Source organism: Orcinus orca, chromosome 4, assembly GCF_937001465.1.
Source record: "Orcinus orca chromosome 4, mOrcOrc1.1, whole genome shotgun sequence".
Classification (NCBI taxonomy): Eukaryota; Metazoa; Chordata; class Mammalia; order Artiodactyla; family Delphinidae; genus Orcinus; species Orcinus orca.
The window spans coordinates 90,373,893-90,392,190 of record NC_064562.1 but is presented as its reverse complement, the minus strand read 5'-3'; the positions used below and the strand labels follow the sequence as shown (position 1 = coordinate 90,392,190).

General features: G+C 36.0%; 1 protein-coding gene across 10 annotated transcripts in view; it reads left to right on the top strand.

Moving 5' to 3' along the window:
• The window catches only part of N4BP2 (NEDD4 binding protein 2), an 83,523-nt gene that overhangs the window by 32,916 nt on the left and 32,309 nt on the right, over nucleotides 1-18,298 (top strand). For 9 of the 10 annotated variants that reach the window (XM_049708774.1, XM_049708769.1, XM_049708772.1 and 6 more), the window contains 5 exons: nucleotides 1,536-2,673; nucleotides 6,456-6,580; nucleotides 9,191-9,279; nucleotides 12,373-12,449; nucleotides 17,994-18,146. In XM_049708774.1, the coding sequence (XP_049564731.1) occupies nucleotides 1,547-2,673; nucleotides 6,456-6,580; nucleotides 9,191-9,279; nucleotides 12,373-12,449; nucleotides 17,994-18,146 (1,571 nt within the window). In that variant the 5' untranslated portion in view covers nucleotides 1,536-1,546. The remainder of the gene's footprint in view (nucleotides 1-1,535; nucleotides 2,674-6,455; nucleotides 6,581-9,190; nucleotides 9,280-12,372; nucleotides 12,450-17,993; nucleotides 18,147-18,298) is intronic. The other variant, XM_033421684.2, reaches the window with a different exon arrangement.

The window sequence follows — 18,298 nt, the reverse complement described above, 5'->3', positions numbered from 1 at the left end:
TCTCTGTCAGCCTTGCCCCCTCCAATCCCTCTTTGTTTTTCTTCTTAAGGGAACATAATTTGGGTGCTTACTAGGTGCCAGTCCTTGTGCACAGCCCTTTTTCATGGATTATCTCATTTAATCCTCACAACAACACTATGAGGTAGGTACTTTTATTATCCACACATTGCAGATGAGGAAATCAAGGCTTAGGAAAGTTAAGTAGCTCATTCAAAGTGTTATTGCCAGCAAGTAGGGATTTAAATGTTGTTCTGACTCCTGACCAGAGCTTTTACCTACTGTGCTATGCTGTTTCCACATTTATCTTCCATAAAACAAAACAAGATAAAACACAAAAATAATATAAAAAAGCCTCAAATTTCTGATGCTTAACAATTCTAATGGCTCTGTATTTATGTTATAAGGGAAAGAGCTCAGCAGTGGAGTCAGACATACCAGTCCTGGCTCTGTCACTTACTATCTGTGTGACTTGGGCTAAGTTAATGTACTTTCTGAACTTCATTTCCTTCATCTATTTGCTAGGAATACTGTAACTCATAGTATAATTTGAAGATTCAGTGAGATGACAAAGCATCTAGCCCAAATGCTATGACAGGTAGTTTCCCTTCAAGTTCCCTTAGAAAATAAAATTGATATTTCTTACCATGAAATACAGGACCCTTCCCAATTTCCCTTTCCAGTTTTATCTCCTCTTACCCACCATACTACTTGTACTCGCATTCCAACAAACTTCTCTTAATAACTTAAACATGCTTTGTGTTTTCAAGACTGGCTTTGCCTTTCCCTTCTGTGTCTGACAAGTTTCTTTTTGATCTTCGACTCCCAGTTCACATATTACCTTATGTGAAATCTTTCCTTACTCTCCTATAAGGCTGTTAAGGCATTTGTATATTATAAAAAGTGTGCATTATTTAACCTATATTATAGTGTGATTGTCTTCTAACGTAATTATCTGTAATTGCCTCCATTAGACTGCAAAAATCCTTTGAGTGTAGTTAAAAGCCGTCTTATTCATCATTGTACAAAGTATGTCTGATACGTAGTACATGCTCATACATATTTTTTTGTATTAAGTGAAATTCATAGCATGGACCATATATACAAATTACATTTACTAGGAGAGTACTTAAAATACTTCATACTTAAAAGGACATGCAGTAGGTTAGTATTTGTTGAGTAAATCAACTGATTTTAGGATCTGTATAAACAACCCTAATGTATATAATTACAGATATTTTTACTTTTAATCAATAAATTCATCAGAGAATATCTACTTGATGGCAGTTCATTAGCCTAGTTTACTACTGTTTGTTTGAAAGTAACATTGCATGTCTTCATAATTTAAACCTTTCACTGATACAGACTGATATATTAGTAAAATATTAATTTAAGGAATGACTTGAATACTTATAAATTTCTCTGTATTTCATTCAATGTGAATTCTAGTATAATTTTATGTGGATTTTAATTAAATTATATTTTACTGTTTTCAATACATACGGATATATTTTGTTGTCGTTCTTGTTGTTGTACAGTTGAAAATGCCATGGATTGTCTATTAGAATTATCAGCCACTGACGCTAAAATAGAAGAATCGCCTTCAAAAAGCTTCATTGCTTCTGAGAACCAAGTAGATGCAGTGGGATGTGAAATAATGGAAAAGTGTCCTCCTGAAGAAGAGAATGAAGATTCAAAAATGGATTCATTTTTGGACATGCAGCTAACTGAAGACTTAGATTCCTTAATACAGAATGCTTTTGAGAAATTGAACTCTTCTCCTGATGACCATGCATACTCATTTTTGACTTTGCAAGATGTTAATAATCTTAGTAACCCGAGTGCATTTATAAATTCAGATTCAAGTAGTACGACTCCCATTCTTTCTACCCAAAATATGGATTTGAACAGTGAAAATGTAGAGAGTTCTGCCTCTACATTAAGTTCAAATTCCTTAACTTCACATTCACTTTCAAATGAGTCCAAAAGTTTTACAAAGGATAACAGATTGGCATTGGAAGATTCTCTTCTCAGTAGTTCTTTAAATGTAGCAAATGACACTACGATGGATTGTAGTAACCAAATTCAGAAAGAGCTTTTAGAATCTGTGTGTGTTGAGACTCAGTTCTCTCAAGCCCCTGTAGATTTGGATGCCAACGAACTTCAGGCGCCTTTAAACCTTACTGTGCAAAATCTGGGGCTTGGTTTACTAGGTACAGGTGGAGATCAGAAATCTTCTGTCCCTGATGTTTTTGTACCTTCTGAAGAATTCAATTTCCAGTCACACAAACAGACTGAACTGCCACCAAAGGGGAAGGATGTGAACTACTGCCCAGTACTTACCCCTCTCCCTCTACTGCTGCCTCCTCCTCCCCCTCCACCAATGTGGAATCCAATGATTCCTGCTTTTGACCTCTTTCAAGGAAACCATGGCTTTGTAGCTCCTGTTGTAACCACAGCTGCACACTGGAGACCTGTCAACTATACATTTCCACCCCCGGTTATTTCTCATACTTCCCCAACAAAGGTATGGAGAAATAAAGAGGGAACAAGTGCTTATCAGGTACAAGAAACTCCAGCTTCTCAGGTTGTAAGAAAGAAGACATCATCTTATGTTGGACTAGTTCTTGTTCTTCTCAGAGGGCTTCCGGGATCAGGAAAATCTTTTTTGGCAAGGTATGAGGTTTAATTGAGTTTAAAGAAAGAGTGTAATGCATGAACTTGAATATTTATAACAGCGTAAATATGTGGAATACTTTTAGTTCATAGAGATGTTTACTAATTTTTTTTTTTTTTTTTTTTTTTTTTTTTTGCGTTACGTGGGCCTCTCACTGTTGTGGCCTCTCCCGTTGTGGAGCACAGGCTCCGGACGCGCAGGCTCAGCGGCCATGGCTCACGGGCCCAGCCGCTCCGTGGCATGTGGGATCTTCCCGGACCGGGGCACGAACCCGTGTCCCCTGCATTGGCAGGCGGACTCTCAACCACTGCGCCACCAGGGAAGCCCATTCTCTAGAAGTTTTTATTGAATTCTTCCATCTCAGAATATTTTGAGAGACAGAATAGAGGAAAATATTAAAGATGATTCCAAGATTGTGAACTTGTGAAATCAACAGAAATAAGTTCATGTGGAAGAGAACTAATTTGAGTGGGAGAAAGATGAATTCAGCTTTGATTATAGAGATAAAGGGCCATAATTGATTTTGAATTCAAGGAAGTCTTATACACAAGAATTCTACTGGTAGTTGGAGATTTGGAAGTGTAGCATGTTGTTAAATAAGGTTTTAGAAATGTATGTTTGAAGAAAGAACATGGGATGAACCACTGATAGAGAACTTCAAATTCTCAGTGATTTATTTCTTGCAAAATGTGCTCTCAGTTGTTTTATCTCAAATACCCATCTATGTCCCTTTTGTAATCAAGGAATGTTGTGGATGCCTTGGTGTGAGAGACTAGAGTCAGGGTTAGAGGCAGCTTTGTTGTGTTTTCAGTAGCACTTGTTAAAGAGTGTTGTTTTCAAAGTTTTCTCCTACCCTCCTTCTTTAAATTCCAGAATATTTACATCTAATATATTTTATTTGCCAGTTTTTCCCTTTTCCTTCCAAATTTTAACTCTTTGCTCTCTTCTATTCTTAGCTGGGTCTTTTCTATTTGATCCTGGGTGTATCTAGCATTAGTGAGTATGCATGTATACCTTGATGAGCTCATTTTCAGTTTTTTTTTTTTTTTTTTTTTTTTTTGCGGTACGCAGGCCTCTCACTGTTGTGGCCTCTCCCACTGCGGAGCACAGGCTGCGGACGCGCAGGCCCAGTGGCCATGGCTCACGGGCCCAGGCGCTCCGCGGCATGTGGGATCCTCCCTGACCGGGGCACGAACCCCCGTCCCCTGCATCGGCAGGTGGACTCTCAACCACTGCGCCACCAGGGAAGCCCTTCAGTTGTTTTTTTTAATGTCCTTTCTTAGTGTGGATTTATTTCCCAATAAATTTCCACATATTCTACTCATACACTTATAAGTATATTCTTCTGTAGACATAGGCTTTCTCATTGATTTAATGACCACAAGAATAAAAAACACTTTAATTTAATATTATAGACATTACAGTCAGTTATGATATTGCATTTTGTGAAAGATTGGAACAAAAAGTTGTACCTTAAAAAGTAATAGTGACATTTGTTTGAAGAACTAGGTTTCAGAGGCCTTAGAGCCAGAGGCAGCTACAGTTAGCAATTGGGAAGAGAAAGAAGTGCGTGTTACAAAGTCAGAGCTTACTAATAATTTTTGAATGAGTAGAGAGAAATAACTGGGAAGTACAGAGACATAGAAGCTGAGTTTTCTCAGAGAGAACAGTCCACAGTATTAAGCTAGCATGCAAGCCCAAGGAAAATGAAAGATGAAAAATAGCTTTTGGATTTATTGGAAAGAAGGTCATGAATGGATATCTTGAAAAACAATTTTGTTGCGCTGGGAAGGTGGAAGACCTTAAGACCTTAAAAAAGCATTTATACTAAAGCAGTTAAGGGAAGGAGAGAAGTTGGGTAATAGTTGAAAAAGGGGTCCTTAAAGTGTGGTTAAAATTTTAAAAGATAGCTGAGATGTATACACGTTTAAAGGGAAAAGAGGAATTAAAGTGTCAGAGGGGAAGACTTAGAGATAAAGGAGAAGAGGGTAAATGTAGGAGTCTTAAAAAGTGGGATCAAGTGAGCATTCACCAGAATGTGAGCTCCATGAGTGCAAGAATGTTTGTTGTTTTTATTCACTGATGTATGCTCAGTGCTTAAAACAGTGCCTGGCACTTAGTAGATGCTAATAAAAATTAAATTCAAAAGGTATATTTTAATATGGGAAAAGAATCTAAAAAAGAGTGGATATATGTATAACTGATTCACTTTGCTGTACACCTGAAACTAACACAACATTTTAAATCAACTATACTACAATAAAAATTAATTTAAAAGTATATTTTAACTTCAGGAATATTTATACGTTTTAGGAGAGGATAAATGGTGATATTTTACAAATGGTTAAGAGGGTAGCATTGTTATGTCTCTGTGGATTCTGTTTGCGTAGTTTTTGCACGTATCTCAATTACATAGAAGATAAATTCCAGAGTCAAGAAAGAGAGATGGGAGACTTCCCTGGTGGTCCAGTAGTTGAGACTTTGCGCTTCCACTGCAGGGGACACAGCTTTGATCCCTGGTTGGGGAACTAAGATCCCCTGCAACCTGCGCAGCATGGCCAAAAGAAAGAGATGTCAGAAAAGCCCAGCAAAACTATCTTAACTTTGTATAATTTAACAGATTAAATTAATAGTCTATTAACATTATATTTTTGGATGTTTTTGGCATACTCACTAAATTTATGGCAATATACAAAGAGCTTCATCTACTTTTGAAGATCGGTTGAATATCAAGGTACTCACCTAATGGGAAGTGACCTTCCACTTAGAGTGGGTAAGGTAGATCAGTGTGTATCAAGTGACCAGATGAGGGGATTGCCTGTGACTGATAAGAGTTCTGAAGCATTTGCAGTTGTCTGGTTTTCATGATAATTAAAATGTGTTAATTTTCAAACCTTTATAGTATATAAAGCAAAGTAGCCTTGCCTCAGGTCAGTATACCTGGGAGTCAAACTTCTGCTTAGAGGATTTCTAGTGTGATTTTATTTTTTTAATATTTTATTTATTTATTTATTTATTTTATTTTTGGCTGCGTTGTGTCTTAGTTGTGGCACACGGGATCTTTCGTTGTGGCACGCGGGCTCTTTGTTGCGGTGCACGGGCTTCTCCCTAGTTGTGGCACATGGGCTCCAGAGCATGCGGGCTCAGTAGTTGCAGCGCGCAGGCTTAGTTGCCCCTCGGCATGTGGGATCTTAAGTTCTCTGACCTGGGATCAAACCTGCATCCTCTGCACTGGAAGGCATATTCTCAATCACTGGACCACCAGGGAAGTCCCTCTAGTGTGATTTGTTTGAATAATAAAATATTTTCATTCTTTTAAATAATAATATTTGAATTTTTAAGTCGGTTTTTTAAAAAATTAATTTATTTGTTTATTTTTGGCTGTGTTGCGTCTTCTTTACCTTGCGCGGGCTTTCTCTGGTTGGGGCGAGTGAGGGCTACTCTTTGTTGCGGTGCACGGGCTTCTCATTGCGGTGGCTTCTCTTTGTTGCGGAGCATGGGCTCTAGGCGCGCAGGATTCAGTAGTCATGGTGCGCAGGCTCTAGAGCACAGGCTCAGTAGTTGCAACACACGGGCTTAGTTGCTCTGCGGCATGTGGGATATTCCTGGACCAGGGATCAGACCCGTGTGCCCTGCATTGGCAGGTGGATTCTTAACTGCTAAGCCACCAGGGAAGTCCAATACTTGAATTTTTAATTCGGATTATGACCTTGCAAAAATTAAGAGAGAGAATTTAAATAGAAGAAAAATGAATGAAAATAATTACATTTATCATTCACAGGACCTTGCAAGAGGATAATCCAAGTGGAGTCATTCTTAGTACTGATGATTATTTTTACATAAATGGACAATACCAGTTTGATGTAAAATACTTAGGAGAAGCACATGAATGGAACCAGAATCGTGGTAAGAATAGACATCAGATGATGCGTAATATTAAGAGGAATATAAAGAAAAAAATCCACTTAGTGTTTGTATTTTGAGAGACGTATAACTTTTAAAAGTTATAATTATCTTTAATTCTAAATTGTAACTATATATAATATAGGTAAAATTATAACAATTCTAATGTTACATAGTAAGTGAAAGAGGTAGTCTCATAGAGTTGTTATGAGAATTAAATGAGCTAAGTTTTATAGAATAGCTTAGAACATTGCATAACATGTTTAAGTTTTATTTAGTTAGTGGGTTATCTTGTCAGAAGTATAGTAAGTCAGATTTTCTGTGCTTGTCTCTGAATAGCTCAAGATGGTTACAGTTTTCTGGCTCTGGTTCCTGTTTCCTAAAATAGAATTTGCATTGTTAATCACTAGTCTTGCCTAGATTGGCTTAATTTTTATAGAGGATAGTGTGAATGTAAAAATGACTCTCCTCAAACTGAATCTGCAGGGAGATCATAGGTAAAACCTTAATTTCTTTATTAGTGCAACTGTCTATTCACTGAACATGGTTTTATTATGAAATGTTTAGTTATGGATAGAGTTTTATGTGTGAAGTTCTTATTAAGACATATAGACAATATTTTACTTAGTGTTTCTTTTACGATAAATGAAGGCTATGAAGGCTATTCTTGAGTTTGTCATCTTTAGACATTGTTAAATTTTTCTAAATTCATTCTTGAACTAAATACTGAAGTGAAAACTCAGGAATACCAACACAAAAATAAACAGTGTGATGTGATGAAGAGCAATCTTGGATTTGCCAGTTACTAGCTGTGTGATCTTGTGCAAGTTATTTATATTCTCCAGGACCCAGTGTCTTCATCTGTAAAAGGACTTAATAATACTAAACCCCCAGGATTCTTGTAAAGGTTAAATGAGAATGAAAAGTGCTTAGCCATAGTTCAGTGTGCCCTTTCTATAACAACAACCGCAACAATGATGATATGAAATTAATTGGCAGAACTCTTTTTTTAAAAAGCTTTATTGAATGAGATAAGAATCAAATCGTTTTTAGCATATTCAGTGTTGTACAACCATCACCACAATCAATTTTAGAACGTTTTTATCACTCCAGAAAGACCTCATACCCATTAGCAGTCACTCCTCATTTCTCCCCAACTCTCTCCCAGCCCCAGGCAACTACTACTTTACTTTCTCTTTCTATAGGTTTGTCTCTTCTGAACATTTCATACAAGTAGAATCATATAATATGTGGTCTTTGTGAATGGCTTTCTTTCATTTAGCATAACGTTTTTCAAGGTTCATCCATGTTGTAGAAAGTATCAGTACTTTATTCTTTTTTATGGCTGAATAATATTCCATTATATGGATCTGCCACATTTTGTTTATCCATTCATTAGTTGATGGACATTTGGGTTGTTTCCACTTTTTGGCTATTATGAATAATGTTGCTATGAACATGCCTGTCTATGTCTAACCTTTTTAGTAACTGCCAAGCTATTTTCCAAAGCAGCTGCACTATTTTACATTCCCAGTAGCAGTTTATGAGGGTTCCAACTTCTCTATATCTTTACCAACACATGTTATTATCTATCTTTTTGATGATAGCTATCCTGGTGGGTGTGAAGTGGTATCATGTTGTGGTTTTGATTTGCATTTTCCTGATGGCTGATGATGTTGAGCATCTTTTTGTGTGCTTGTTGGCTACTTGTTTATCTCCTTTGGAGAGCTTTCTATTCAAATCTTTTGCCATTTTTAAATTGAATTATTTGTCTTTTTATTATTGAGTTATAAGAGAGTATACAGAACTTTTAAAACTTCCAAATATTTTCCTCGTAAGGCTTATTTATTGTGGCTCATCATTAATTCCCTGAATGGTCTAATTCCTTGGGGAAAAAGGCAGTTTTATAAGAAAATCTCTTGCACAAGGCATATAATAATTGTTTATTTCAAATCAAGACATCTTGTTTTTTGTCATGTGTATGCGTGTTTGCCTATATTTTTTGTTTTTAAACTTTATTTTGGAATAATTTTAGATTTATGGAAAGGTTTGCAAAGGCAGTATTGAGTTTCTCTATACCCCTCACCCATTTGGCCCTAATGGTAACATTTTATATAACTATGGTACATTTGTCAAGACTAAGAAATTAAAATTAACATTGGTACATTACTATTAATTAAACTCCAGATTTTACTTGGATTTTAGTTTTTCTACAAAAGTCCTTTTCTGTTCCAGAATCCAGATTCTGGATTCATGGTATCCAGAATCTTATCCAGGATACCATGTTGCTTTTAGCATGGTATGATATTGTTTTTAATGATAGCTTTTTTTCCCCATTTATGCTATTTATACATGTAACATGCACGTCAAACTAAAATCAGACAGTTTTTATTTAATTTCTCTCATTATAATTTTAGTATTTAGTATTCAACATTTCCCTATGTTTTAATTTTTTATATATTCAAAAGTAGTATTTAGAAATAGAGTTGTGAATAAAATTAGCACATATCTATGATTTTCAAATTATGAAAACAAGATCAGATTTTTAAAATATCAAGCTAATCCTTAATATTGTTACTAAAAGTGATTTCTCATTTTCTGTTTGTATTTCAGCAAAAGAAGCATTTGAGAAGAAGGTATCTCCTATAATAATAGATAATACAAATCTACAGGCATGGGAAATGAAGCCATATGTTGCTTTGGTTTGTACCATGAATTGTCATAAGTCTAATAGTGGGTTTGAAATTATTGGGGGATGTTAATTACACAAGTGAATCTCAAGCAAACAGTCCTTGGACTGTATGTAACTGAGCTTTCTCTGGTCTTTAGCAAAATGAGAAAAATAGGAATAGTTTTTCCATAAAACTAAATTTATTCAATTTTCAAATTTTGAGATTCAGTTTTTAAATTCTGAGATTGTTTTTGTTTTTTGATGTCTTTTATGAAAAGATAGTGGTATTAAATTATAATTTTATGTTTGTGTGTATTTATGTGTATGTATGTGTGTGTCTACACACACACACAACCATTTTCTTATTGCTTTTACTTGGCAGAATCAAAATTTGCTGGTTCTTTCTTAGTCCCCAAATTTCTTTTGAAATTTTGCTATTCTGAGAAATTCAAAATTCTGTACATTCAGCTATTTTCAGTTCTCCAAATTTGCTGGATTCCTTTTTTGTCCAGCTTTGATGTCAGCTTTTTCAGGAAGTTAGCTTTCATTCACTTCCTAAAAAGCTGAATTGGGCACTCTTTCTGCTTTCCTGGCACCCTGGCTTACTTCTGTCATAGTATTAAGCACACGGTTTTTATCAGTAGGCCATGGGTTGACTAACTTTTTTCTATAAAGCACCAGATAGTAAATATTTTAGGTTTTGCAGGCCACAGTTTCTGTTGCATATTCTCTTTTAACAACCTTTTAAAGATAAAAACACACACACACACAAAAACTATTCTTAACTCCTAGGCTGTACAAATACTGGCTGATGGGCTGAATTTAGCTCTAAGCTATCCATTTTTCTTGAGGGCAAGCCTATCATTTTTTTCATCATTGAATCTCCAGAATATAGCACTATGCTTGGCATATAATTAATATATATTCATTGAGTAAATTGATGAGTGAAGCTTTTGTGAGTATGGGTATTGTTTGTTTTATTACCCCAAGATTAGCACATCTGGCACATTGAAGCTCAGTTTGTTTCTTTAGTTAGTAAATATTGTACTTGCTGATTTATGTTCTTAACACATCCAACTTATACCCCCATTGCTGTGCCCAGTGCACTTGTACTGTTTTGAAGTACAAGGTATGATTCTTTACTTTTCTGAAGAAAATTGTGTCCTTTAAACAAGTGAGATTTTACTTCTGTGCAGGGCAGTAGAGGGAACAAAGACTTGATTTTAGTGCATTGGGAGCACTAAAATCACACACAGTTTGCTTTCTGGCCTTAGGAGTTTCTAGTTTCTAGACTAATATATTCACCACTGGGACCTGCTTCCCCCTTAACCTTACTTAACTCCTCTGTAGGTTTTTCTTAGCTTCCTGCTCTCATCTTAGAAAGTTCTTTATTTTCCTATGAAAATAGGAAAAAAACCACTTTACTTTCCTATGTAGAAAACAAAGAAGTCCTTGAATTATGTGTTTCTGATTTTCATTTAGGCTTCAGCCTTCTATAATGTTTTCTTTCCCCTTTTTTATTATATAATGATTGAAAATATGAAGCTATTTTTCCAGTATTGATTCCTTGACTCTTTGCAACTCTACTTAGAAGTATAAAGGACTCCTGCTTATCATAGATGGCAAATGCTTTTGTCTTCATAAAGAAGTAGATGAAGGAATTACTGTAGAGAAGAGGATCACTTTTTGCTTCTTTTGGTAGTAAGATAATGAAAGCTGTAGGGGAGTGGAATAGAGTAAACAGTCTATTACCATCTTGACTGTCATTTACAAAAGTAGCTAAAGTAGTAAGAGATAAATAGGGAGCAGTCAAATATGCTTAGTGGCAATTGGCAAAACGTGTGTGTGTGTGTGTATGTGTGTGTGTATGTATGTATGTATATATATGGCAAAGCAATATTGTCCCTTGTGGGCTATCATAGAGGTTGACCTAAGTCAGAATCCTCTTAAGTAATGTAACGTATTTTTAAGGTTTGCCTATTGATATGGGAGTTGAAAAAGTCTTTAAATTGATAGTCTCTCTTTTTCTCTTTGTGTATGCATGAATTTAAAATTAATTTGATCCTAACAGCTGTATGATACCCCTTTAGGTAATTAGAGACCTGGGCTATTGCCAGGCCTTGAATCATTTGTATGAAATTTGGTGCTGAGGTGAGGAGATAGAAGTGAGTAAGCTCATTACAGGGTGTTATGTCACTACCTACCTTGGTGTCTGGGTTGAATTTTGGACTTTTCTGTCAGAATGACAGAAAATAGCAGTGACCACTCTTGGCATCTTGTCATAAAGCTGAGAGGATCAATAGTGGGAGGTGAGGTCAGAGATGTAATGGTGGTTGGGGAGATGGTAGGGCAGATTATGTAAGGGCTCATACATAGATCACTGTGAGGACTTTGGATTTTACCTTGGGTGACGTGGAAGATACATTAGTCTGCTCAGGATGCCATAAAAAAAATACCATAGACTGGGTAGCTTCAACAAGAGGAAATTAATTTTCTCATAGTTCTGGAGGCTAGACGTCCCAGATCAAGGTCCAGCAGGGTCAGTTTCTGGTGAGAGTTCTCTTCCTCCCTTGCAGGTGGCCATTTTCTTGCTGTGTTCTCATGGTGGAGAGAGCAAGTTCTCCGGTGTCTCTTCTTTTTTTTCTTTTTCTTTTTTTTTTTTTTTGCGGTACGCGGGCCTCTCACTGTTGTGGCCTCTCCCGTTGCGGAGCACAGGCTTACTTTCTTAATTTATATTAAGTACATTTTCTCATTAACACATATAGTATTTTTAAAACCATTGTATATATTTTCACTGTATGGCTGTATCTTCATTTCTTTAGCCAGTTCCATGTTAATAGACACTAAGTTGTTTGTATTCTTTTGCTGTTACAAATAATGGCGAACTGGATATCCTGCTGTATATATATTTCTGCACTCTGACATAAGTTTTTATCAATAGCATAAATTTCTGAAAGTTTATTGCTGGATCAAAGAGACTGTGCATTTTACCAGGTAACACACTCATCAAGATTAGATAATCTTTTAGGTTCTTTCAGTTTTAACATGCTGTGAATTTGGAAACAATGAATTAAATTTCATGGAAGTAATTATTTTAAAATGCATTTGTCTTTTTTGTACGTAGTCTCAAAAACATAAATATAAAGTCCTTTTCCGGGAACCGGATACCTGGTGGAAATTCAAACCAAAGGAACTTGCAAGGTAAAACTTGGAGTTTATCTAACATGTTTTTAATTTCATGAGAGTGATAGAAAGCCCATCTAGATTTTTTTCCCCTTGTAAATAATGAACGAAACAAAATGTATTAGATTGCGGCTTTGCCACTTAAAAATTGATAACAAATTTTGTATTGCCTATAGGCTTTCTTTTTTCAGTTTGTGAAGAATTTGTCTTTCTGTTCCTAAATTGTTAATTAACAGTCAGAAAAATTCCAATTGTCTTATATAGTCAGTACTTTATTACTTATTAATAATATAATGTCAATATCTGAAACTAGAAGAGATTCTAGGATTTGGCAAACCTGAACCGTGTGCTACTGGCAGGAACAAATTGTTGTAGCTGCCTAGTGACTCACAATGCTGGACGGAAGTGACGAGGTATAAATGGAAAAGGTAGCAAATGTTCAGCTGTCCAGGTTTTTCACTACCCACTCTGCTTTCCCCCCAAGGTTATACTTTTTTCTTTGATTGTTTGACTTGGATAAAAATGTTAACTCAGGACATGGCCATACAGTGTATTTTGTTTTGTGCTATGTATTCCCTTAGAGATAGCCCTAAATTAATTTTGGTCAGGGTATTTTCTCCATGGTAATTTAAACTAATGTCAGTACTAAATAAAGGACAACCTAACTTTAGGATATCCACAATGTTGTGCAAGCATCACCACTGTTTAATTGACGAACGTTTTCATTACCTCAACAAAGAAACCCTGTATTTGCTATTAGTCACTCCCAATTCCCCTTTCCCTTGGCAACTACTAATCCGCTTTTCTGTCTCTATCAATTTGCCTATTCCAGACATTTCATATAAATGGGATCATACAATATGTGACCTTTTGTGTCTGACATCTTCACTTAGCATAATGTTTTCAAGGTTCACCCATGTTGGAGCATATATCAGTACTTCATTCCTTTTTATTATCCTTTTGTTACATTACTAGATACATTACTAGATTTGGTTTTCTAGTATTTCACTTAGGATTTTTGCATCTGTATGAATGAGTGAGATTGACTTAAGTTTTTTCTTCTTTGCCCTGTCTTGCCTGGTTTTGGCATCATGGTTTTAGGTTCATAAAATTAGTTGGGAAGTATTTCTTCTCTTTTCTGAGTTTATGTAAGTTTGAATGTTTGATAGAATTTACTTATGAAACTGTCTGGATCCTCTGTTTTCTTTGTGAGAAGTTTCCATTGGAATTTGTCCATTACACCAAAGTTTACAAATTTATTAAGACCATTTATGGGACTTCCCTGGTGGCGCAATGGTTAAGAATCTGCCTGCCGATGCAGGGGACACGGGTTCAAGCCCTGGTCCGGGAAGATCCCACATGCCACAGAGCAACTAAGCCCGTGCGCCACAACAACTGAGCCTGTGCTCTAGAGCCTGCGAGCCACAAATACTGAGCCCTCGTGCCACAACTACTGAAGCTCACGTGCCTAGAGCCCATGCTCCACAACAAGAGAAGCCACCGCAATGAGAAGCCTGTGTACCGCAACGAAGAGTAGCCCCCACTCCCTGTAGCTAGAGAAAGCCCACGCGCAGCAACGAAGACCCAACGCAGCCAAAATATAAATTAAATAAATAAATACATAAAACAAAAAACTTTTTATTAAAACTCTTATAGTATTCTCTTACCATTTACATCTCTGCTGCATCTATACTTTTAAATACTAATGTGTTTATGTGTATCTTCTTTTTTTTCTTGATTATTCTTAGCAGAGATCAGATTTTTTTGTTTTTATAAATTTATTTATTTACTTTTTAAATTTTTTTTTTTGCGGTACGCGGGCCTCTCACTGCTGTGGTCTCTCCTGTTGCGGAGCACAGGCTCCGGACGTGCAGGCTCAGTGGCCATGGCTCACGGGCCTAGCCGCTCTGCGGCATGTGGGATCTTCCCAGACCGGGGCACGAACCCGTGTCCCTGCATCAGCAGGCGGACTCTCAACCACTGCGCCACCAGGGAAGCCCTATTTATTTGTTTTTATTTTTGGCTGTGTTGGGTCTTCGTTGCTGTGCACGGGCTTTATCTAGTTGCAGCAAGTGGGGGCTACTCTTCGTTGTGGTGTGCAGACTTCTCATTGTTGTGGTTTCTCTTGTTGCAGAGCATGGGCTCTAGGCATGCGGGCTTCAGTAGTTGTGGCACGAGGGCTCAGTAATTGTGGCTCGCGGGCTCTAGAGTGTGGGCTCTAGAGTGCAGGCTCAGTAGTTGTGGCGCACGGGCTTAGCTGCTCTGCGGCATGTGAGATCTTCCTGGACCAGGGATCAAACCTGTGTCCCCTGCATTGGCAGGCGGATTCTTAACCACTGTGCCACCAGGGAAGCCCAAGATCAGATGTTTTATTAGCCTTTTCAAATAGACATCTTTCTGCTTTGTTGATCTTTCTATTATAAGTTTGTTTTATGTTTCATTCATTTCTGCTTCTTTTATTCTACTTTCTTGGCTTTAAAAAAATTTATTTTGCTTTGTTTATTCTTTTTTTTTTTTTTGGCTGCATTGAGTCTTCGTTGCGGTGCGCGGGCTTCTCACTGCAGTGGCTTCTCTTGTTGGGGAGCATGAGCTCTAGGCGCATGGGCTTCAGTAGTTGTGGCATGTGGGCTCATTAGTTGTGGCTCTCGGGCTCTAGAGCACAGGCTCAGTAGTTGTAATGCACGGTCTTAGTTGCTCCACAGCATGTGGGATCTTCCTGGATCAGGGCTTGAACCTGTGTCCCTTGCATTGGCAGGCAGATTCTTAACCACTGAGCCACCAGCGAAGCCCTAGGTCATTTTCTAATATGAGCATTTAATGCTATAAATTTCCCTAAGTATCATGTTAGATGCCCCTAGAATTTTAATATATAATATCTTCTTTTTATTATTTATTTTCTATTTTGCATTACTGTTACTTTAATTCTTTAACCCTTGGGTTGTTTAGAGCTATGTTTTAAATTTTGGAACAGATGGTTTTAAAATTCATCTTTTCAAAAAAATTGGTTTTCAACTTTACTGCAGTAGGTAAGATTGTGCGGTTTGTATGATACTAATTCTCTGATATTTTTAAAGATGTGTTTTACTAGTTCATTGTCAATTTTTTATAAATGCTCATATTTGCTTGATAATGTATAACAGTTATAGTATATTAATATATCATTAAATCATGGTTATTCTTTTGCTCGCATCTGTAGCTTTACTTTCCAGAAAATTTTGCTTGATGGATTAATGTTTAAGAGAGGGATGAGAAAATGTACTATGGGAGAGGTGTTGATATCTCCCTCTATTATGTTGATTATGTCAGTTTTTCCTTATAATTCTGCCCATTTTTGCTTTAAATATACTGAGGATATTTTTTGAAGTACATATAAGCTTAAGATTTTTATATCACTCTAATTGAACCTTTTATCCTTGTCTAGTAATTTTCTTTTATTAATATTAATTTTTGTTATAAAATCTAATTTGTCTAATATAAATAGAACTATACCAGTTCTTTTAGTTAGTATTTGAGTGTTACCTCTTTTTCTATACTTTTCCTTTCAACCTTTCAGTATCTTTGTGTTTAGGTATATCTCTTATAACCAGTATGGCTGGGTTTTAAAAAATTCACTCTATCTTTGGCTTTTAATTGATAAGCTTAGTTCTTTTACAGTTATTTTGGGTATTCATATACTTGGTCTTGTTTCTTGCTGTCTCTCTCTGTACTTTTTATTAATCTCACCTTTTCTGTGATTGTTTTTTCTCCTATCACAGAAAATTATATATTTGACTTTTTTTCCTCCTGTCTTGCCTTTTTTGGATTTTTTTAATTGAATGCAAATTTTCATACTCGTTTTTTCCTTCTCTACTAATTTGGAGATTATATACACTTTTTAAACTCTTTTAGTGGTTACATTAAAAGTTTTATCATGTAGACTTTAAAATTAAACCATTTTCCTAGCTTTCCTCTTCACAAATGCAAGGACTTTCAAACATGTTAACTCTGATACTTACCTCCTTTCCAACTCACATGCTATGACTGTCCAGAATGTACAGATGGTGTTTTCACTCGTGTAGTTATTTGTGCTGTGTGTAGTGCTCTGTGCTTAATTTTCCTTTCATTATAGGTCTTTCATCTAAGAATTTCCTTCTGCCTGACAGTTCATCTTTTAGGATTTTCTTTACATTGTAGACCAGTTTCATGTCAATCTCTTTCTTTTTTTTTTTTTTTTTAAATCTGAAAATCCTTTTATTGTCCTCATTCTTATAAGATACTTTTGCTGAGTGTATATATTCTAGATTGATAGTTTCTGTTATTGATGATGACATTTGTCCATTATTATTGTTGTCAGGTGTAATTCTAATAGTTGGTTTCTTTGTAGATGATTCGTTTTTTTAAATTTCTAGTTGCTTTTAATATCATCTCTATCTTTGGTGAATGACAATATCAGTACTGTGTTTCTAGTTGTAGATTTCTTATTTATCTTGCTTAAGATTTGTTGGATTTGTGAGATTAGGAGATTGATGTCTTTCATCAGTTCTGGAACATTCTCAGCCATTTTTCTTTAAATTGCTTCTGTCCCACATACTCTCTGTTCTCTTTCTGGGACTTGGATTAGATGTATACTAGACCTCTTTGCTCTGTCCTCTATGTCTATGTCTCAACCTCTCTTTCATATTTTCTATCTCTTTGCTTCTCTGTCATCTGAAACCAGATAAGACTGAGGTATTTAAATATGAAAGCCAGATTTCCCCAGGGGGCAAATGCTAATATTAGCCCCAGGATCCAGACACTAAAGTTGGATCCATCCTGAGATAGGAGAGTTTCAACTGGGATGTTTTCATTAAGACAAGACCCTCGAAGGACTAAAGCATACCATCTTGCCTCCTGGCAGATGCAAATTCAGGTGCTGTATGAATGAAAGCACCCCCAGTTTAAGGCCTAAGGATTCCCATATATTAGATTCAACTAAGTGTGAGCTCATAAACAAAAACAAAGGAATAAGCTACCATGAATGAAAGCACAAATATAACGAACTTCATATTTGGACATCCAGAGACTTCAAATACTAAGAATGTTTTTTCTTTACTTGAACTTAAAATGTGTTAAAGTGTGTGTCTGCTTTAATTCATATGGGATCCAGTTTTACTGTAATAGGAGTGTCCTTTGGCACATCTAGTCTGCTGTACTGGCATAAGTGGAAGCCTCTGTAGTGGAATTTTTTTAGTCACTAGTTAATAATTAATCAATTGAAATGATGGTCATGTTCATATGAGATTTTTTTGGCAGAGCTTGAGAATAACTTCTCTTAAAGTTATTAAGATCTGCTGTTTTTTTCCAAGTTGATGAAGGATGTTTGGAAAAGATTGTATGGCATGATTAAGAAAATGGTAATTTAGGACATTCTGAATAAAATGAAACTTAGAATCAGATAGTTTATATTGTATCATAATAAACCAGTTTTGATATTTTTATGTATTAGAAATGTATCGTTGTTTCTCTTAACATTATATGAGCCGATTTTTTAAGAACTTAATTACCAATGTTCCTTCTACCCTTTTTTTCCCCTGGAATTTTTAGGCGTAATATTCATGGGATAAGCAAAGAAAAAATAACAAGAATGTTGGAACACTATCAGCGTTTTGTTTCAGTGCCCATAATCATGAGTTCTTCAGTTCCAGAGAAAATGGAACGTATCGAGTTGTGTGCATATTCTTGTGACAGAAGTACTAGGTAGGTTAAAATCTCTATGTACAGAAATTCAATTTAAAAACTTAATTTTAAAAAATCTGATAATTTAGGAACTTCTAAAATCACTGCCAAATAACTTTAAAAATAAGGTAGGCATTTGTTGTTTGTAGGGTTTAGGTATAGTCTTACCTGGA